This window comes from Python bivittatus, unplaced genomic scaffold (assembly GCF_059951505.1).
Source record: "Python bivittatus isolate LINGU-HERP-01145 unplaced genomic scaffold, Pbiv_v1 ctg000610_np1212, whole genome shotgun sequence".
In the NCBI taxonomy this organism is placed as follows: Eukaryota; Metazoa; Chordata; class Lepidosauria; order Squamata; family Pythonidae; genus Python; species Python bivittatus.
Genome location: NW_028277088.1, coordinates 21,086,728 through 21,110,121, shown reverse-complemented (window position 1 = coordinate 21,110,121; position 23,394 = coordinate 21,086,728). Strand labels below are relative to the sequence as shown.

Sequence of the window (23,394 nt, the reverse complement as noted above, 5' to 3'; positions counted from 1 at the left end):
CTGCATCCTAAAACTGGAGGCTATGACTAAGATCACAGTGAAGGAGTATCCAATAAGAAATAGTAATTATCTTACACTATATCTGTGATCTAGCCAGCATTCCCCACCAAAGTGAGGGCTAGTCTACATCTCAGCTGCCAGAGTTAAAATCAAAGTCAGTGGCTTTAAAACTGCATGATGAGGTAGAGACAGAATGTATGAGATAAATCAACTTCTGGAAAAAAAATTGTGGCATTTTTTCTTTTGATCATGACCTTTTTGATCATCCTTTGTTCCACTGTATCTCCTAACATTCCACAAGATCTCTATACAGGCCTTGACCCCTCCTTCAGAGATTGTGCACATCAAACAACAGCACATCAAACACTAGCCATTAGATTCCCAACTTTCTTCTCCAGGGACAAAGATATGCAATCTGGGAGTAAAGAAGGAACGGAAACTAAGGAGGCATCTTTCTCTCTCTTTTGACTGCAAAGAATATAAACAATCCTGTGATAATGGCAAGTCAACAACTGTAATCAAAATGCTCCTTCATAGAAGGATTCATCTCTCAGAAAGGTTTTCCCCCATTTTCCAACACCTCCCAGTATATTTGTTCAAAACTGCCTGTTTAAAGTGGACACACTGATGTGGGGTAACCTTCAGTTTAAGACTGGAAACTAAATACAGACTTTTTGGGAGGGTGGCAAACCAACCTATTTCATATCTCTTGGACTAGTCCATAGCTCAGAATGTGCCTTAGGTATGATGTTATTTTTATTTACCCCCCTCCACACACACACACAGATTTCTACATATACATATGGAAAACTACATACAGTAGTATAAATTGTGGGAAATCCCATGCAAAAGTTTTTATTTTATGAGCAAACATATATGCAGTTTAAATGATTTTGCACAGTTAAAAATGAATAAATTGCAGAAAGAAGAAGTCTATAACCAAACATACGCAAAATTGATGTAAGTAGAAAATAGACTGAAATGTATTCATGAAGCTGTGTGACCCCAGATTAACCTACCTTGGAACATGATTATTATGTGGAAAAATGGGTGGGGGGCACACTATCTTTACTATTTTGAATTCCTTGGAGGAAGGATAAGCTATAAATGTGGAAAATAGCTTACCTTTGAATCTCTTCCTTGTAATGGCAAAAGGGTGCCCATATAAACCAGCAAAAATGTTACTGGTTAGGCAGAAATACAACTGTAGCAGATCAATACTGTACCATTATGCTTTTCTACATGAGGACTAGTTCATGTCCTCCAGATCATTGATTCCACACATTAAAAGAACAACACAATTCTAGTCCTGGACTTAGACTAAAATTTAGATTTAGGATCTCCAGGTATATGATGTGCCCAAATATAATGATTTTTGTAAGAGGATAAAAAATGGAGATCAGCCATATGCTGCCAGTGGGGTAAGGAGCACATACCTAGTAATAAAATAGCTATTCTGCTGAGCATAGCCAAAAATCATTACCAGAAATGGAACTGCTCCCCACTTCCTTTTAGCTCTCCAGGATACTCTTCCCAGCATACGTTTTGTTCTAACCAAAGCCCTGGGCTACAACCACCCATCATTTTTAAAAATTATTTTCTAAGAATGCCTAGAGAGTCCACAGGTGACCCAGAGGCATTTTTAGAAATAAAGGTAACGGTAGAGGCTGGCCCTTTGCTACACACCAACTCTCAACTATTGTTTAATGAAAGGCGTCTAAAAGTTAGGAGGGGCAGGGAAAATGAAGTGACTACAGGAGGCATCTGTGGGCATACTGTGTCAATGAGCACTCCACTGCCTGCTCCTGATGTAGGTGGATGGGGAAAAAAAGATTGTTCCATTTATTCCCACCATGGGAATTTGCCCATGCCTTAAGACTGTTCACTTGCAGCTTAAAAATGCTAGATTCTTGATTTAACTGATTTTCAAGAATCTGATATACACACATCAGATTTCATATTTTGTATGACAGTATGCCATAAATGTGCATAACACAAACAGTCCTGAGTTTGAAAAGAGGATTGTTTATCTGCTGAATGCCTTCCCATATCCAACAGATGAAATTTTCAGCAATTTGGTGTCAGCTGAAGAATGGAGTCAAAACTTGGCAGTGAGCCACACTAAGTGGCAAGCTTCTTCCATGCCTTGCCAAAATCTCATGACATACTTTCCCAGTATTTTGAAAACTTGACAACTCAAGTATCTGTATAACCCATGTACTGAAGCCACAGATACATACATTTTTATCATCCCAAATAATCATATATTAATACTTCAATAATGCTCCCAAGAACTGTGCTTGCTATTTCATAGCAAGGCAAACAAGATAACAGTTAAAACTCTGGAAAAAATAAACAGTAGACCAAATAAAGGTTACGTTTTAGCCAGCAGATTTGTTATTGCAATCAGATTCTTTCTTTTAGTTAGTTTCTCACAAACTTCTCATATCATACAGCTTTCCATTAGCATGAAAATACATGCCAAAATCTGACTTTATCTTCATTTTCTTTCCACTGAAAGGAAGAAACAGTACCACAAAAAACAGGAAGCCCATCATGTTGTACAGCTGTTACATGTCTGTAATGAGCAACAGGGTAGCCTTAGGCTTTCCTAGGAATTGGGCTAAAGTAAAACATGTCAAACTGATGACGACATAGACTTAAGGCCAACTTTAAAGATCTAAAATCTATTTGAGGTACCAAAAAATCTTGGGAGTTACATTTGTACTGCTTGAGCTAATCCCCAGAAATTGACCAAAGTATTTATTTCTCAAGAAGCAGAATTATCCCCCAATTTTTCAAGGGGGGTAGAAAAGTGTTTTCTTGTAACATAAGATTTGAAGTTTGCTCTGTCATTGTTTTGGAAACATCAGTAATTAAGAATAGTGCAGTTGCATAATAAAATATTTTAGCACTTGGATCATCTGACTCACAGCTGGGAAAAATAGTTCAAATTCTTAGCCATTATTATCTTATTTCTAATGCGATGCAATCTGGCCAGTGGGATTTCCAGGCAGGCATGGGTATCAATTTGTTTCCCATTATTCATTTTAGTGGCACTGTAAGAAATGAGTATTGTAAATTGTTCCTTTTTATTAAAAAAAAATGTTAAGCCTATTAATTTTTTTCAGGTCAAAGCTATCACAATCTTTGTACATCATATTGTTGTCCTTGTCACATCATACAATGCCAGTACCATCCAGTACTAGATCAGAACATGACCTCTAGTGTGAGTACCAAGTTAATAAGTCTGCCCTAAATCCTGATAATTAAATAGAGATTTCTTTAGCACAAGTCCTATGCAATTGTTAGACTACCCTATCAGCAATCTGGACTGAAAACATTTAATCCAAAAAACAAATCTCACTGTCAAAAGTGTTCTCTCCCTTATGCCTATCAGCCTTCTTGTCTTTTCAGGGGGCTCTAGAAGATTTCAGTGGAAGATCTCAGAGTGCACAGAGAGTACAGGAACTCCTCGGTTAACAATGGCAATTGAAACCGGAATTTTCATTGCTAGGTGAAGCAGTCATAAAGTACAACATCACATGACCACATCGCTTAGCAATGGCAGTTCGGGCACTTCTCAGTTGCCGTCATTAAGCAAATCCTGTGCTGTTAAGTGAGGACATCACATGGTGGGCTGAGAGAATGCAGCTGACCCAAAGTCACCCTGTGAGTTTCTATGCCTCAAGGTTAGACTAAATTACAGTCTCTTGATTCTATTCCAGTCCCATAACTACTAGACTACACTGGGCTACGCAACCAATTGTCCTTCAGAAGTTTTGGACTATAATTCCCACATACGTTGCAGTTGGCCAAGCTGGTTGTGGATGATGGATGTTGACATGCAAGATATTTGGAAGACAAGAGGTACCTATTTCCACACTGGGGTCTAACTAATTGAGGTAAGGTCCATCTTACTCAGGCTGAGTATGCTAATCTGGATCCTACATTGAAAAAAGCATTCTTAGCTACAGTATTTATCACTGCTATAAGAGCTGCTCTGGGAAAATCAGTTGTTTTCTTACCCATAGTATCTTTATTTTGAGTGTTTAAAGCTCAACTTGTTCCTAAACATGGGATTCAGAATGTTAGTTAGAACCTGGGTCTCAGCACAAGAAGCATTTTATAGACAAGAAGTAATAGGCAAACACAAATGGTTAACTTATCACGAGATACTAGAATTTTGTCAAGGTCAATGTAAAATAAAATCTAGAGAACAGAGAGGCAAAAGCAAAGGGCAGAGGGATATAGTTGTCAATGGTTTTCTTATTTTCAGTGAATAGAAAGATTTAAAGTAGACAAAACAATTTATGGTTTTGAACGTTATAAGACTGAGTTTGAAACGGAATTATGTACAAATGATGAACATGTAATTGCTAAAATGTATAAACTTTTATTGAAATTTGAAACAGAAGAACAAATGAAAGAATGTATGATAAAGTGGGCTAAAAATTTTGGTTATAATATACAGATGGAACAATGGGAAAATATGTGGTTGAAAGGGTTGAAATTTACATTATGTTACAATCTTAAAGAGAATGTCTTTTAAAGAGATGTACTGTTGGTATATGTCACCAAAGAAGTTGTCTAGAATGTATAAAGGTACTTCAAATTTATGTTGGAAATGTGAACAACAACAAGAGACATTTTATCATGTTTGGTGGACATGTAAAAGAGCTAGAAAATTTTGGATGCAAATACACACACTAATTCAAGAGGATTTTAAAGATTAATATACAATTGAGACCAGAGGTTTTTCTTTTGGGATGGATGGACAACCAGCTGGAAAAAAGTTATGAAACTTTGTTTTTGTATATGGTAACTGCAGCAAGATTACTGTATGCACAAAAATGGAAAGATTTACCATTACCCACAATGGAGGAATGGCTGGTGAAGATGATGGAACTTTAGCCTGAGATGGCTAAATTTTCTTCTTTGATCAGAGAAAAGACAGTATCTATGTTTATTGGAACTGGCTGTTTATTGGAGCTGACTAGAAACCATTTATGGATTTTTGTGTAGAACAGAAAAAAAATGACCTTATGATTTATGGTTTTGATTATTAGAAAAAAAATAGATTATAGAAAGAAAAGAGTCATGTTGTAACTATAGAATAAGAGGTAAATTTGTAATTGTACTTATAACTGCTGTAAAGAAGATTGGAAGCCACTTCTTTCTATCTTTTTTCTTTCTTTTCTATTTTTCTTTTTTCATTTCTTGCACTTATAGCTTTCTCTTTGATTCCTTTCTTTTTCTTACTTTATATTAGTTTGTATCAGTTAAAGATAAATGTATGGCCCCATTCACTCAATGGATTGAAGACCTGATTACACTTGCCACCTATGAGCAGATTGCCTGTAGACATAGACTTTGTATGGACAAGCTTAATGAAATATGGGACTCATTTATATAAAATATATGTTAGAAAAAAGCATGATAATTATATAATTGTATTAGAAATATATATATATATTGTTGTTTAGTCGTTAAGTCGTGTCCGACTCTTCGTGACCCCATGAACCATATTGCGCCAGGCCTTCCGGTCCTTCACTGCCTCCCTGAGTTTGCTCAGTTTCATGGTCATTGCTTCAGTGATGCTATCTAACCATCTCATCCTCTGCCGTCCTCTTCTCCTTTTGCCTTCAATCTTTCCCAGCATCAGGGTCTTCTCCAAAGAGATCTCTCTTCGCATTAGGTGACCAAAGTATCTGAGCTTGAGCTTCATTATTGATCCTTCCAATGAGCAATCAGGGTTGATTTCCTTTAAGATTGACTGGTTTGACCTCCTAGCAGTCCAGGGGACTCTCAAGAGTCTTCTCCAGCACCACAGTTCAAAGGCATCAATTCTTCGGTGCTCCGCCTTCTTTATGGTCCAGCTCTCACAGCCATACATTACTACTGGAAAAACCATAGCTTTGACTATGCGGATCTTTGTCGGCAAGGTGACGTCTCTGCTTTTTAATATGCTATCTAGGCTTGCCATGGCTTTCCTCCCAAGGAGCAAGCGTCTTTTAATTTCATGGCTGCAGTCTCCGTCTGTGGTGATCTTGGAGCCCAAATAAATGAAGTCTTTTACTGCTTCCATTTCTACCCCTTCTATTTGCCAGGAATTGATGAGTCCAGATGCCATGATCTTAGTTTTTTTAATGTTGAGTTTCAAGCCAGCTTTCGCACTCTCCTCTTTCACCCTCATCAAGAGGCTCTTTAGTTCTTCTTCACTTTCTGCCATTAGGGTGGTATCGTCTGCATATCTGAGGTTGTTGATGATTCTCCCTGCAATCTTAATTCTGGCTTGTGATTCTTCCAGCCTGGCATTTCTCATGATGTACTCTGCATATAGGTTAAATAAGCAGGGTGACAGTATACAGCCTTGTCGTACACCTTTCCCTATTTTGAACCAATCGGTTGTTCTGTGACTGGTTCTAACTGTTGCTTCTTGGCCTGCATACAGATTTCTCAGGAGACAGGTAAGGTGGTCTGGTAGTCCCATCTCTTTAAGAATTTGCCACAGTTTGTTGTGATCCACACAATCAAAGGCTTTTGCATAGTCAATGAAGCAGAAGTAGATATTTTTCTGGAACTCTTGTGCTTTCTCCATGATCCCGCGAATGTTGGCGATTTGATCTCTAGTTCCTCTGCCTCTTCGAAACCCAGCTTGTACATCCGGTAGTTCTCGGTTCATGTATTGCTGAAGCCTAGCTTGTAGGATTTTGAGCATGACCTTGCTAGCATGTGAAATGAGTGCAATTGTGCGATAGTTTGAGCATTCTTTGGCATTGCCCTTCTTTGGAATTGGAACGTAAACTGACCTTTTCCAATCCCGTGGCCACTGTTGCGTTTTCCAAACTTGCTGGCATATTGAGTGCAGCACTTTAACACCATCGTCTTTTAGTATTTTAAATAACTCAGCTGGAATACTGTCATCTCCACTAGCTTTGTTGTTAGCAATGCTTCCTAAGGCCCACTTGACTTCACTCTCTAGGATGTCTGGCTCAAGGTCAGCGATCACACCAGCGTGGACATCAGGGACATTAAGATCTTTCTTGTATAGTTCTTCTGTGTATTCTTGCCACCTTTTCTTAATCTCTTCTGCTTCTGTTAGGTCCCTGCCTTTTTGTCCTTTATCATGCCCATCTTTGCACTAAACGTTCCTTTGATATCTCCAATTTTCTTGAAGAGATCTCTAGTCTTCCCCATTCTATTGTTTTCCTTGATTTCTTTGCATTGTTCATTTAAGAAGGCCTTCTTATCTCTCCTTGCTATTCTCTGGAAATCTGCATTCAGTTGCTTATATCTTTCCCTTTCACCCTTGCTTTTCGCATTCCTTCTTTCCACAGCTATTTGTAAAGCCTCATCAGACAGCCATTTTGCTTTCTTGCATTTCTTTTTCCTTGGGATGGTTTTAGTTGCTGCCTCCTGTACAATGTTACGGACCTCCGTCCATAGTTCTTCAGGCACTCTGTCTACCAAATCTAATCCTCTAAATCTATTCATCACCTTCACTGTGTACTCACAAGGAATATGATCTAAGTCATACCTGAGTGGTCTAGTGGTTTTCCCTACATTCTTCAATTTAAGCCTAAATTTTGCAGTAAGAAGCTCATGATCTGAGCCACAGTCAGCTCCTGGTCTTGTTTTTGCTGTACACACACACACACTCACATACTATTTGCATTACATAAATACATATAGAATTGTAACTGTTTATTGTTGTAATGACATACTGTATATTTTATATTTTCTTTATTAGTTTTTCTGTTGTATTTTTCCCACTTCTTTTTTTTAACACTTGTTATGTATTTTTTAGATAATGTATGTATCTCTGTGTTTTGTTCCTTTTTGTTTTTCTCTATTTTATAATAATAACAAAAAAGAGAAAAACACAAAGGAACAAAACACAAAGATACATACATTATCTTTGGATAAGGAAAAAATAAATAAAAATATTAGTTTGTATTAGGTTTATCTTCCTTTTATATATATATAAAATGTTAATTAGAATCCATGGCAGCTCTTGGCTGTTGTTAACATATTATATATCAAGTTTTTGTATTGTTTGTAAAGATTGTAAGCCGCCCAAGTTGCTATTGTGAGATGGACAGCTATAGAAATAAAATTAATTAACTAACTAACTACTGTAACTTACTTTATGCCAAATCAGTCTCTGAACAATGGTTCAAAAATCCATAGAGCTGCTGAGACAAGAGGTGAAGCTGAGGGTGTTTCCACATACTAATGATATTTATTTATAGGTAGTCCCTGGGTTAAGAACACTCTGTTTACAGACAACCCATAGTTAAGAAGGGAATCCATTGTAGCAAAATTTGAGTTAAATACACAATGATTTGAGTTAAATACACAATGGTTCAAGTTAATTACACAATACTACTTATACAGTATTATATAATAATACTGTTCTGGCTTACATACAAATTCAACTTAAGGACAGACCTTGAGAACGGAACCCATTCTTAAACTGGGGACTACTTGTACATTCACTATTACTATTTCTCCAGGAGCTCAAGATGGTATATATGGGAATCACTGATAATTTTTTTCCACATTACAACAACCCTGTGAGATAAGCTGGACTGAGAGTGACTGAAATTAAATTTCATGGACAAGTAGGAACTTGAACGCAGACATTCTTGGCCCAAGTCCATTATTTTAACCATTACACTAGCTGATTTTCTCCAGCAGTTTGCTATGCTATGCTATGCTATGCTATGCTATGCTATGCTATGCTATGCTATGCTGCACTATACTATAATATAAAATGGAACAGTGACAGAACCTTGGCTGTGTTGTCAAACATAGTTCTCCCAACCATATCTTCTGAAACAATTCCTCTAGAAAGGCCTGGAATCACCACAATACTGTGTCTCCTAAGCCAAAATGGATATATTGCCGATGGGAGAGATCTAAAAGAGGATTCAGTTCCCCAATACAAGTCATCCACCAGAACAACTGCAGCTGCCTCTGTCCCAAAGTAGGTCAGAGACTAAATTAGAATGTATCTGAATAATTAAAATTATGTATTCTATTTGAGAAACCCCTGTATGGCTTGATGCTTTACCTAAAATTGGCAACTAAGGTACAGTATTCCTATTATTTTTAATAATAATAATTCTCCCTATGAAGGTAACAATGCCTACTGCATCACTCAAGAACGTATTAATCATTTCTGTGGTCTAAATTTCCAACCCAGCTCTGGCAGATTTCATAAGCAAAGATGGATATGGGTCAGACTAGTGATAGGCCTCAGTCATACAAACAGTTTGTCCATATCTTCAAGCTGCACAACTGAAAAGTAACCACCACACAAGTAGACATTGATCTATCTCCATCCATGTTCAAATCCATCACAACAACAATAACTACAAGAGCTTGGATGCAAGCTATTTTATCCATCAGACTTCTAGGAAAAAATTCAAGGTTTGTATCCCAGCACATGTAACAAGGAAGCTCTTTATCACTATCCAAACAATCTCTACTACACAACACTGGACAGAAGCAAAGTAGCGTGAAACCTAGTTTTGGCCAAGTCAGAAGCAAGCAACCTGAAACCAGTTATCTGTTGCAATAACAAAGCACATTATAATACCCATTCACCCCACATAAAAATGTCAGGTCTTCTACCTGTTGCACCATGCAGGTGAGAGAAAAAGAATTGAATCTCGATTCTACTATAAATATGGCTTTCATTTTATATTTGGCTTTCTTCATTCTTGAAATAACTTGCAAGAGATCTGCATCCTTGAACCACTGACTATGCAAGTATCAGTTTCTGTATCAGCAAAGAGACAGATAGGTGGCAGTAACAAATTATGAGATCTGAATTTATCATGGATCACCATGCTCTGGGAATCACAGTAAGAAGATCAATATGAAGTCAGTATATAGCAACAGAAAAAAAAGGGGGGGCTCACACATTAGGGAAAATAAAACAGATTAAACTTTAACCCAAAAAAACACTTATTGTAATGCTAATATATAAGTAGATTATGTGGCTTAGAACACGGCACTGTATCCAAGGATGTCTTTGTATTCCAGAAGAGCGCTTCTGGTCAGGAAACATGCAATATTTGGTAATCCCTCACATCTACTTAGATCTTCTTCTGTGCCTCCCCAAAACTCTTTCCAAACAGTTCAGAATATTATATTGAGCCTCCAGCAGTTGGAATGATTTGAACACCTATCAGTGACTGGCATAAAACTACCACTGCATATAAACCACAGGTGAAAACCAGGATGATGGAAAAATGATGACACAAGTAGCAATATCATGACACAAAACCTGTCCTTATGCAATTGCATACTGACATCTGATGTGAGCTTGTTAGATGCAAGGTTTGTATTATGATGTCATAGCAGTTCATCATTTGTCCCCTGCCTCTGCCCCTTTCCCACAGACATCTATCATCAAACTGACAGGGTACTAAAAAGGAGATCATGCTGCTGAGGAAGATGGAAAGTGATTAAACATCAAAAGATGGAACATTTTTCTATGCAAAAAGGATTATTAAGGTTTTTTTTACCTTACTTAAAAAGAAGACTGAGATATGAGATTTCTAAAATTATGTGTAGTATGGAGAAAGTGGAAAGAGATATGTTTTTGCTGTTATGCCATTAAAGTTCATAGTCTCCCATGAAACTTGTTCAAGGTAGGTTTAAAAAAAACCAAGAGAAAGTATGTCTTTGCATAGTGCATAATTAATTTTCTTTTGGCATTTAAACCACTAGCTCACATAACTTTAAACCAGGATCACAGAAATTTAGGAAAGAAAGGCTGAACCAAAAATCCATGCTCATTGATAAACCAACCTCTAAGATATGCACATCACATTAAGCCATTATGTGGTTTGTGAACCCAACTATTTGCCCTTATCCAAGAAACCACATTTTAATAAACCATGCTTGCTGCAGTCTGCTTGTGCCCTTTCCAGAGGCATCACGTGATACTGTGAGAAACACAGGATGCAGGACTAAAGAGCTCCTTGGTCCCCATTTGAAGAAATGAAAATAAACTCTATGCCAATAATGTACTCTTTCCTCCTTCAAAACTTCTTCCCCTGCATGCTCGGTCAATTTGTTACTTCCTGGAGCCCAGGTCAAGTATAACTCTTCTTACATAACTGGCATCCCCATATAATTCTTGAGTGCTGGAAGTAATTAATTCCTTGGCAAACCATGGCTTTAACTGTCTTTTACTCTACACATCATAAACCTGGTGCTCTACTGCAATACCACTTTCAATTATAAGTTTGGCCATTGCTAAGAGCTTTGTGTGCAAGTCACAGTAACCATGCAAATGTCATTTCCCAATACTTCATGTAGCAGCTGTCATCACATGGCTAGCTGTACGTGTGCAACCACTCACCACTTGATCTAGGCAGCTTTGGACCTGCTACCACAGACAATTTATTTCCACAGCAAATATGGCAACATTAAAAAGCAAACCAAACCAAACATAGTTAATCACTATACATCAAAGACTCAACACACAATGATAGCTATCATATGGAACTCTTTAGTTCCATGTGTGTGTCCAAGAACAGCAGCTCTATTAACCACAAACAAACAAAAACGTTCTTTGCTCATTAATATTGAACTTTACATTCATGCATACAGTTTCAATCTAAATAGCACTTATTAATGAAAGGGGTTTTGTTTTTGTTTTAAACAGGAGAATTCAGGCCAACTAATTTAGATGAACAATTTTTTTAAGTTTCCAAAAATATAATTTTATGATGAAGAGACAAAGATTCAAGGTTACATTAAAGTAATTCTGCACAACAATGCCTTTTTAAGACACTGAGATCCCCAGGGGAAGAAGTTCATTTCAGGGCTCTTTAAAACCAGCTTCTTCTCATTCCATCCCATGTTAGTATTATGTTTTTCTCCATGTGAAATCAATGGACCAGCAAGTACGAGTATGAGAGAAACCTCATAAATAAATAAATAAATACATATTTTATTTAAAAATAAATAAATATGAGGGAAACCTCTTAAAGAAAATAACCGTTAAGAGTATGTTTTAAGTGCTTAGGTTTGCTGCCCTGAATGAAAAAGATCTATCTATCTGAACATTTCAAATACTGAATCATAGTATGGATGAGATCCACTCCATGTAGAGTTTCAGAGAGACTGCCATTACTGCCTTCTTCCTGAAGAAGTACACCAATGCATATTTGCCGTGGCTGTTAAAGCAACACACGGGGAAATGATTTACTTAAGAGTCCTGCAAGTATCTAGGACAATTTCAAAGACAGGCATGAATAGCAAACAAAAAATAAAAAAGACATAAGGCTTAAATCAGATTATGCTGAAGCATGTCCATAACATGAATGCCAATTTAAGTATTTTTTCATAAAGACATCCAGAACTAACAGATCTTGACTTCACTGCTTATAATACTCAAGGAATAAAGGATGGAGTGGAGAGGACAGGATTAAAGACAGTGGCCTCCTTCCACAATACAAAAAGAGCAAAACATAGTTCCTCTTTGCCAAAAACTTTTCATTGGTCCATGTAAGATCAGAGATTACTCCACAAGCAGAATGGGTAATAAAAATGACAGCTAGGGCCATGACAAAGCCAGAATAATCAAAGAGTATGGAAGCATCACAGTGGAAGCTCCACTGTTTCACACTAGGCCAAATGGATAAAGGATGGAGGGAGGGAAGCTGCAGCTTGGTATCTTCATGAGTTTAATTTGGGATGAAAAGAGTAGATGACAGTAAGTGAAATCAAATGAGTATTTTAAATAGGGCTACTTATTTTAAAGTGAGGAGGCAAGTGACCTGGGAGAGTCTAATCAAGGTATTATAAAGTCAAAGCTTGGTGAGACATTTACATTCACATTTTTATTAGTTTTACAATGACTATAGACATACCACTATCTGACTTGACTGTCTTCATGCAACCCCAACATGTCCTCCATATCTAAATACGGCTCTGGCCCTGATCCAAGAAGAATAACAGGTGTACCACCAAGTGCTACATCATTGATGGTTATCTCCCCTATTCTTCTGTACATCTAAATTATGGAGAAGTAATTTAGGGTCAGTACCTTTATGACACTTTATAAATTATAAATTAGCACTGCACTATGCACTGCTGAATTTCCAATGTGTATTAGTGTATCCTTTCCATTTTATTTGTTCTACCCATAGATCATTTACGGCACTGGAAAGAAATTCAATATTCATGGAGGCAGTTAAGGGAGGCTGTGATGGGCTTTTCCTGGAAAAATTGATTCGCTCTTACTGAATTTGGAATTACATAGAAAATTGGAAGTGTAACACATTAAAGATTAAGTAATTCTATGGGGTTATTTTTTGGAATGCCAAGCTTATAAACAGCTGGATAGATGTTGATACTCCTTAACAATACATAGAAGAGTTTGATGCACAGATGTGGGAATACTTCCATATCCCCCGTAGGGGAGACAGGCAGCATACAAATTTAAAAATATAAATACATACATACATACATACATATGTTGCATCTGTATACTATTTATAAATTATATATAGGAAGAAAGTCCTATACTAATGTAAATTAGTCTGCAAATTTATTTATGCCACGTGTAAGAAACTAGTTTCCTGCACAGAACTAGATTTAGGGGTTCATTAGGTAAGAATTGTATTAAGCTTGAGAATAAGATGGATTTAGTTTTAAACAAGAACAGCCCTGCTCCAAAGCCTTTGTAACATGACAGAAGGGAAATGTTTTTAAATGCATTGGTCAGAACCACCTTCATTCTCTGAAGAGCATACAGAGCAATGCCAAAACCACATTACTTATATTTAATCCAATCCAATATTCTTCTTGACCCTATAATTCCTGAGCCTTTTTCAACACACCTTCAAAATAAAATCTCTACTAATTTAATAAAAATTACTGTTACTGCATGGCAGATCTTGAATCATGCATTTTTCCTTCATTTGGACACCACTGTTTGGCTATTCAGTTGCCATTGCCATATAGGCTGCAGGTGAAAACACCATTTCAAAAATCCTTCCTCCCCCCGCCCCCCATGTCAATCCCTGGATTTGTACTCAGAAACAGCGATGTGAGATTCACAGAAAAATAAAATAAAATAAAATGTCATGTTCAGTGGGCAATTTGGCTAAGCAATTACAACAGAAAGTTGTACAAAATGCCTTAGAAAATGTTCTGACCAGTCTTGTCTTAATTTCTCTCACAAAATTACTAGGGGTCTTCATTTCATGTGCATAAAACACCACCCAGAATTGCAACTGTGAAATGGGTGGCTATATAACTTGACTAAATAGAGAAATAAATAAGACTTTGAAACTATCAAACTTGGCTACTATTGTATTTGTAGTTGGACCTCATTCCTTCTTACAAACGACCTTATTTTTAAAAAATTGGAAAAGTTTTCCAGTCGACAGAAAACTACACTAATTTTACAATATACTATATATTGGCATGTACCGAATTCTTGCACAAGACAATGGTTCCTGCCCCACATAATGTGGGCCAAACTCCATGAAAGTTTGTACCATATTCAGTTTGTTAGAGAATTTTCAGGTATCTCAAAGGCTATTTGAAAGTTGTACCTCTAGATATAGTCCATTAATTTCTTAATATTTTGTACACTGTCACCCAGATTCCACTGCTCAAATATTTCTGAGTAATGTTTAAACCCATTAGCTTGGTTTCCTCATCCTATTATCTCTGGATTCCTGAGGCTTATTCAGTAATAACAATTGTCCAACTTTTTATTGAAACACTGCAGGAGTTTCTGTAGGGTGTGGTAAGTAAAGTCAAAATGGCAGTCATGAAGGTGCAAGCTTTGATCATACTGTCATGGCCCCCATCTTGACCTTTCTGACCATACCTCTGATTAATACTGAGATTATACTCAATTTAAAGACCAGCATAATACTGAGATTTTGATCAATTTGAAGACTAGCATTTTCATGTCTTATCCAGAACACAACAGTGAATGAATCCATGGAGTCAGATCCAGTCCACTTTATATCTTCAGACTATCCTTTATTTATCAGAAAAGCCAAGGTGCCGTGTCACTTGCACATAAACAATGGTGCAAAAAATGATACTTTTGCCAGACTGAGCACTGTAAATTTTTCATTGGAAAAATTGGCTGTAGTAGCCTCAATCGTTTTTTAAGGATTAAGTCATGCTTTGGAGAAAGGATTGCAAGTCAACTGGGTGGACATATATTTTGTTATTGTTATGCATGTTCTTAGACTGATCTTTTGTTTTGGCCCTACGTTTCCTGACAGACGTAACGTGAATTGTCTGCATCTCTCCCAGAGTCATTTATTATTTCTGGAATGCTGACATGGACCAAAGAGACCTAGAGAAATCAGACCCTCATTTCACTATATCTCCTTCCCACAGCAAGGCCTTCCGTATCCAGCTTCGGACTCTAGGGAACTGATAAAATGTGACAAAAAGCAGAAATAGTCACCATCCAACTTAGAGAAAACATGAAAAAATAGAAGTTGCCATTAAACAAAAACTCTGGAATCAGACTATAATACTATGCCTTCTTGAATAAAATCCCCTTGGCAGCGTTACAGTTTGCTTAAAGCTAGCTTGTTAATGAAAGAATAAGGTAGAGTTTTAAATTATCATTTGTTATTCACTTTAAACTGAAATGAGTTTTAACCTGGGAGATAACACATACAGTAATAAATAAATGGATGTGCCATTTCAAATTAAAATGTTGGTGGTGCATACATACCCTTGAAATGCACATTACTCCTTGTTAGAATTCATTTCTAGAAAGCAACAGTGGCTCAAAAAAGTTTGTATAACTTACCAGAAATTACTTTCATAAAAGAACAATTTTTTTTTCTTACAATTTCAAGATTCATAATATAGAGATGGAACAAAACAATACCCTTTGACTGGCTATTGCTAACAGCTGAGGTCCATAGTTAAATGTATGAACTCTTTCTAACAAGTACTATATACGAAACATGGTTAACTCTTTCCATTAGAAAGACCAAATTGCATCACCCAGTTTTAAACTCTCCAGATATGTCTTTTAATTCTTTATCCAAAATTCCAAAAATGTATCTGATCTCATTACTTTGCAGCACTTTTAATCCAAGCAGCAAACATTAAAGAATCTTTAATGAAAGAACTGTAAAGAAGTGACTGTTCGCAAGATAAGCAGAACACATCAAAGTTTCCAGAATGTTACAGCTCCTAATTTCTTTTCTATTTAAGTTTTTATGATTTAAAATATAATCTTGCCCACAAATTCACTGCACTTTTCTTCAGGTTAAATTTCATTTTATGATGTAAGGAACTCATTAGAAGTCTTTTATATTTCTACATTACCAGTAATTAGAATGTATTTTATTTTGTGACACAGCACCTACCTTTTTGAAGACCATACCATCTGAGATTAGATTGTCCCCAACCCTACTTGCCTTTTGGAAAGCTCTCAAGACCTGGTGGTTCTCCCAGACATGGGGGTCAGGAGATTAGTTGGGCCATGAGGTGTTGTTAATTAACTATTATTGGTTTATCCTGAGTTGCCTCTGTTGTTGTTGTTGTTGCTTTTTTGCTTTTTATTTGTCATCTATACTGATGTTTTAAACTGTGTGGCTGCCCAGAGTTGCTTTTTCAAGCTAGGTGGCCGTATATATCAAATCAATCAATCAATAACCAACAAAGTATTAGATTCATACCCTGCATTTTGTTCAGGAAATCAAAGTACCATCTGTGGTGCTCCCTCCTCCCATATTTCCTTGCAACAATAACCCTGTGAGATGGGCTGGGCTGAGAGAGAATGGCTGGCCCCAAAGTCACTCCAGGAGCTTCCATGGTTGAGGGTAGATTACAACCTGAATCTCTCTGCTCCTGGTCCAACCCCTTAACCACTACATTACATTGCTTTATGAAATGATCATTATCAGGGCTGTAAATTAAAAAATATATATTATTCTTAATACTATAAACATGTGCAGCTAGCAAGCACCATCTCACCTCTTCTGACACAATATTGGTTAGGAAAGATACACTCAATCTTGCTTCAGAACACTGGGCTACATTTACTTAAGTGTAAATGTGGTTATAAAACATAAGAGCAATCAATTAAAATGGCTTCAACTGGGCAAGAACCTTATTACATACAGTAGAATAGGACCATCAGTTTTAAGCGTTTAATGCTTGCACATAGTCAAAAAGACAAATGCACACCCAAAGCATTGGCTAATACATGAGATTCTCCCTGACAGGTAAAGTGAATATCTGCCCCTGCATTTTGATGCTATCAAGCAAAATCTGAAATGGCACCAGAGAATTGGAGAATGAACTCTTCCATCTGCTATCTCCACAGCAAATATGCTGCTCCACTCCAATCTTTTTCCAGTTCCCTGACAGAAATTTACTGTTCTCTAATGGAAATACCAAGCTTAGACATGCAATGAAGGGGCACAGCATGGACTTCTCCATCATTCAGGACTAAGCGTCGGCCTGTTTCAGCTTTGCACCTTGATCCTCTTCTAGGCAACCCCGACACACTGGAAACACTTCAACCGCAGTGTTTTTGTTTTTAAAACATGGCTTAAAATGAAATATGAATTAATGCAAGCAAATGAAAGCATGCTTGTAGTTATCGAAAATGAATCATGGTTGTACCAACTGTATTGTAAGGTAGCTTTTGAATTTGTAGTTATTATACATCTAATATGCCCAATACTGTAACCAACGTTTTTTGGATAGATTACCATATTATTTAAAACAGTAAAAGTTTCCCCAAAACTTTTTTTTAAAAAATACTGGAAAACAATTAGGACAATAAAATGGAATAAATTGTGCAGGGCACATAGAAAATCCATTATTCCAGGGTTGAATAGGCACTTGAACTGAGAATAAAAAGATTAAAGATGTCTGGCTTTTCACTGCTTTCTCCTCCCTTGGTTACCCATGCTGCTTGAAAAACTTCTGAGAAACTGCAGGCTTTTCTGAATAATCTAAGACAGATTTGAGCAATCTACAATCCACCAAACTGATTTCTGTGGCCTCCCAAGGACTGCAAGATCAGAGCAGCGAAGTTCAGCAGCAAATCAACATTTTTTAGCAACTTGCTTGGATTTTTAAACTGCATTTTTAAAAATAAGGGCTAAAATAAATGTATGAAACCTCCAGTAGGTGCAACACACCTTTTTTGCAATTATTTTAGAAGCCCATTTTCAGCCCCTCCAAGGTATCTTTTTCATCTCCTTGTTAGGGATATCCACAGGGAATGGTCAAAAAAGTCAAGATGGTGTCCACAATGTTGCAATCAGAGTTGTGCCTGATTTTTATCTGTGAACTTCAACAGCACTCTTATGGCTGCCATGTGGACTCTTTGGACCACATCTTACGGACACCCCTGTTCCCCATATATGGGGCCAGTACAACATGATGATGGGAAAGAACATAAATCCCAGCCTTTCCTATTTGAGGCCCAATGTCATATGCAAGTACATAAGTGACACAATGCACTTTTAACATTTGTCAGTCCCCCAATGACACCCATGTCCCTTCAGTCCTCAGATGACCAGCATTTCTAAGAAACAGAAGTATGGATACTCCCCAGTGTAGGATGGGGGAAAAACAGAAAAAGGTCCTTAAGTGAAATTAATCCTAGTAAACTGTAAATACTTTTCTACATAAAAGGAAGAAGATGGGAAACTAGCCTACCTTCTATGGTTACATGCTACAAGAGAATGAGACTCTAAGTCATGCATTATCTTTGTCATTGTGAGATTCCCATTAGAATCATGGATCAGGAAGTCATCACAAGCACTCAGATCCAGTGAGATGGTGCTGTACAGATTCATCACCAGTTTATCCTTTGGCCACCTGAAGTCAGACCTTCTCCTTAGCTACTCAGACCTTTGGAATACACCCTGCAGAACTGAGAGTCCTAACATCTCTGCCGGCTTTTTTAAATGCCCTAAAACATACTTTCTGAAGTAAGTTTTTAAAGCGTGCTGTTTTAATATTTCTGGCATAATTGTTTCATTATAAACATTATAAAGATTTCAGCAGTTGGCAATATAATAGTTAACAAAAACTTTAACTCCATAAATATCTCCCCTGGCACATTCACTGTAAATGCATGAGAGAACATCTACATCAGTTTTAGGATATCCATTTATTTGGGCTTTACATTAGTGAAGTATCAAATTCAGTCATACTAGGAGTAGGTAGTCTTTTTGTGCTCAGGAGCTATACCTTTTTCTTCATTTTTTTTTTTAAATTAGGGAATGGGGAATAAAATGCTGATATCTCAAAAGAAGTGGATTTTGTGCTCACAGAAGGGAATTAAAGCTGCATTAAAGTCAAAGTTAAAGAAGCAATTAAAAACATAATGTTATGTCTAGCGACCCCTATTTTGTTACATATTTCCAACCAACAATCTGCAGGAATGCAATCACGACTGTTCACCAACACCACCAGGACTGCAAGGGGTGCCCATGGACCATGAGTTTCCACAGTTTAGCATGCTGATCAGCACCAGAATGCCTATGGACCATTACCCCCCCCAAAAAAATTGGATCGTCAGTTCCTCACTTTTATTAATTGCTGGAATTCTGTGACATTTTGATAGCCTCATGAAAGTTCTCAGCAGACTTGTAATTGTTAGCAAATTCTCTACAATGTCACTCAGGAGTCAGAAAAAGTTGCCAAACTCTGATTTAGCATTACATGAACAACCCAAAACACATCTTGTCTTACTGAGTTTCTCCCTACCTTGTTTACTTCAGCATGGCCAAGGAAGAGATGGGAACTTTGCTTTAATCAAGATCTTCCATTTGACTTAGAGTAATAAATTGTGATTAATGATAATCAGGGGCTATTTAAAACAGCTTTCCCCAATCTGATACCCTCCAAGGTGTTGGGAATACAAATTGCACAATTTTATCCCACATGAATAATCCCTGAGAATTCTGGGAGTTATAGTATCAACATGCAGTACACAGAACACATCTGGTTATGGAAAGCTGGTTTGACTCCAGGTGAGTACATGGAGACATCCATACAATTTTCTTGGCAACAATAAAAAGTGATTTGCTACTCTCTTTCTCCAGGGTGTTTTTTTTTTCTTTTTCTTTCTCTCTCTTTTTTTTTTTACTTTCCCACCTAATCTACAGCCCTAGTTTCCCATGCTCACTAGAACTGACCCTGTTTAGCTTTTTTTGAAGATCAGCCAAGGTTGTTATGTGCTGCTGTCTAGCTTATGTTCCGTCTATTGACTTAAATTACTGCATTATGAAAATAATTATGGGAATATGGAAATTATGTATCTTAACTACTGTACAGCAAAACATTTGGCAAAATATGTCATGACAGTCTGATTAGCAAGTCTATTTCGTAGATCTACCACTGGCTCAAAAATCTTACTCAGAGCATGTTCATCAATGGCTCCACATCAAACTGGAATGGACTGCTACAATCTTCAGTTCTGGACTCTGCACTTGCAATGACTTGGATGAAGACAGAGAAGGAACGCATACCCAATCTGCAGATGATACAGAACTACAAGTCCTACTGTTTTTACTTCAAAGTCTTTTAGGACACATTTCAAATGTATGCATAAGTTTCATTCTGTTGTTTGTCACTGTTCAATTGCCTCCTGATTTATTTTATTTTATAGAGCTTATAAACTACTCCAGTCAGAACCCTCACTGAGCCTGTAAGCCCAGTAAATAGACTTCAATCTTGTCCCATAATTGTAAACTAAATCTGAACTAATTCTAACCAAAAAAACGAGTTAAATTTTTAGACTAACTTTGAAATAAAAATAGTATAAGTTCTAGGCCGGTGCAGCATACACAGCAGCTCTTGCATAGTACCCTTCAGTAACTTCTTAAAGCAGTTGCATCTTTTCCTGGGATCACGCTGTACAACTGTGTACAGGGTGCGCACATACACTTCGAGGTACCCTTTTCCTTTGATTCTAAGTACTGCAGAACCCTAAGATCACTCTGTTTAACTTTCAGTGCAATCCTATGTAAGCTTAGAATGAAGTAGTCATTCAGTGGGACTTAACTCTTTTCCAAACCTATTTAGAGTTGCAATCTTAAAACAGCGCAATCTTATGTATAACTATTTAAAAGAAAATTGCATTCAGCTCAAGGATACTTCCTGGAGTTAAATGTGTTGAGGACCAAAGACTGAAGAAATCAAAATGTTGGTTACAAATTGGATTCTGAGTACCAAAATCTCCTTTTAAAACCCCTTAAAAACTAACACTCAAATACATTCCAGATGAGAGGAAATCATAACCATTTTATATTCAAAATGAGATCATGAATGCCTCTGTAATTCCAAAGCAGCACAGATTTCTGTAGAAGTTTAACACTCTTTACAGAACATCCTGCCAGGAACTTTGGAAAGATGTAGCCAGTCATTGATTAGAGGCACTTGAGAAAGCTTTCAGTGAGCACCCTGAGGTCTCCCAGGATAGCTTTTAGGTAGGACAACTATATATTGCTGCCAAATCCAATCCCATCTTGCTGAAAACACATATTTCTATGCTGATGGTTACATTTCCACAAGAGACACAAATAAGGTCAAGCTTCTCTCTCTCTCTCACACACGCGCGCACACACGCACGCTGAGGCTTGAACACCACACCAGTCTGAGGATTTATTCTTTCCCAATGACATCTCTGCCAAGAGATTCCAAGATCCAATCTTGATCAGCAAACTCCCCGTTAAATGCAGCTCTCCAGATGCATGGAGACTCCAATATCCCTAACCCCAAGCTGCAGATGGCGCGGGGGGGGGGGGCGCTTGCGAGTTCAGTCTCAATTCATCCGGACAGCAACACCTGGCTTGGGGGAGGCCGACCTCGGGTCGTTCCCTGGTGTGTAGATGGCCACATTCCCACCCCGCGTGCTGCAATTTCTATGCACGGCGCACCAGGCGCGGAGTCGCGTTTTGGAAGAGTCCGCCGGCGCCGCCTCCTCCCAAGCGCTCGTTTCCGAGCAACAGAAAAATCCCAAAGAGCAGGCGGGCCTCGCTCTGCCTCCTCCGCCGCTGGCGCCGCTTACCTGCTTCCCAGCAGAGCTGCGGCCGATGCGAGTGTCGAGCAGGTCGTGAGGAGTTTCGTTGCCTTCGCTGGCGCTATAGAGGAGCCGAAAAGGGACGCTCTTCTGTCTCTCCCTGAAGCGATCCGCAGCCTTTCTCTCCATCTCAGTCAACAAGGTGTCTCCTGGGGGGTGGGGGGGACGGTAGCGGTCAAGCAATTCGGGCCGGAAGGATTTGGCTCATAAAGATGACCCTCAGTTACGGGGCGCGGGTGAAAAATGGGGCACTTGCTTTCCACTTCAAAGACAGAAAGCAAAGGCCAGCTCCATCTTACATACATACAACATATTCTGTGTGTGTGTGTGAGTGAGAGATTTGCTATGAGCGCCTTCCTACCCACACGCGCGCACGACACGCAGCTAACCCTGGTTCCTCTCTCCCGGGCCGGCGCCTGGACGCTGCACACTGCAGCGCCGAGAGTCACCCAACCCTCGAAGGCGAGCTCCTGGCGAGGCGAGCTCTTCCCGGCCCGTCGGGCGAACAGCGCCAGCCGCTCCCCAGCCGCAGCCGCCGGGCGAAGGTAAGGAGGCTCTTACCTGCGCTGCCGGAGCGAGCTTCCGAGAGCATTCCGAGGGTCCAGAGCGCCAAGGAGAGCAGAGGAGCCGCGACGTGCATGGCTGGTTCTTGCGGGGAGGCGGCGGCAGGAGGAAGGCGAGCTGCCCGCGAGAAGCGAGGATCACCCGGCGACTTGCGTGAGGGAGAGGAAAGGCGCTCCTACGGCCAGGCGGCGGCGGCTAACGGGAGAGGCGCCTCCTCGCCACCGCCTCAGTGCTGCATTGTGCGCCGCCGGCTTCCGCTCGCGTCGAGAGCTTTTACTGCATTGGGTATCTTGCTGTATCTCAGAGGCTTCAAGCTCCTCCCTTCTCGCTCTCCTCCTTCTCAGCCCCAGGGCGAAGGGATCCACGGCCGGGCGGGGTGCCCTCCCTTTCTGCATCCCGCCGCCCTCGATCTGGAGAAGGCGACCCGATGGCCTGGGGGTGGGGTGAGGTGTGTGTGTGTGGGGGGGGGTGACGGTAAGAGAGCGAAAATCTGGGAAATGCAGTTAGTTAAATTGGGGAGGTGGGAACTTCCAGTTCGACCGACTGCTCCCGTTTCTACGCCAAGGATGATCTTTTCGTTGAAGTTGAGAAATTATCTTTCCAGTCTATGTGGAGACAGAACAGGCCAAATAAACAGTAATAACAATCCAAAGGGTTACTAGATGTTGACTGAGCACATCCTGGTAAGCCACAATGTCATTTGCTTGCTTGCTGCCGGGAGTGGGTTGTGTGATTCCAGCTGCTATGGTGTATAT

General features: G+C 38.8%; 1 protein-coding gene across 8 annotated transcripts in view; it reads right to left on the bottom strand.

The window, feature by feature from the left end:
* ADAM22 (ADAM metallopeptidase domain 22) overlaps window positions 1-22,939 on the bottom strand; it is a 145,204-nt gene extending 122,265 nt beyond the window's left edge. For 2 of the 8 annotated variants that reach the window (XM_088150500.1, XM_088150496.1), the window contains exons 1-2: window positions 22,637-22,937; window positions 22,064-22,224 (exon numbers count right to left, since the gene is read on the bottom strand). In XM_088150500.1, coding sequence (XP_088006626.1) covers window positions 22,064-22,224; window positions 22,637-22,715 — 240 coding nt within the window. In that variant the 5' untranslated portion in view covers window positions 22,716-22,937. Of the gene's footprint in view, window positions 1-22,063; window positions 22,225-22,636 lie in introns of all 8 variants that reach the window. The other 6 variants (XM_088150497.1, XM_088150499.1, XM_088150494.1 and 3 more) reach the window with 4 other exon arrangements.
* Between the last annotated feature and the right edge of the window lie 455 nt (window positions 22,940-23,394).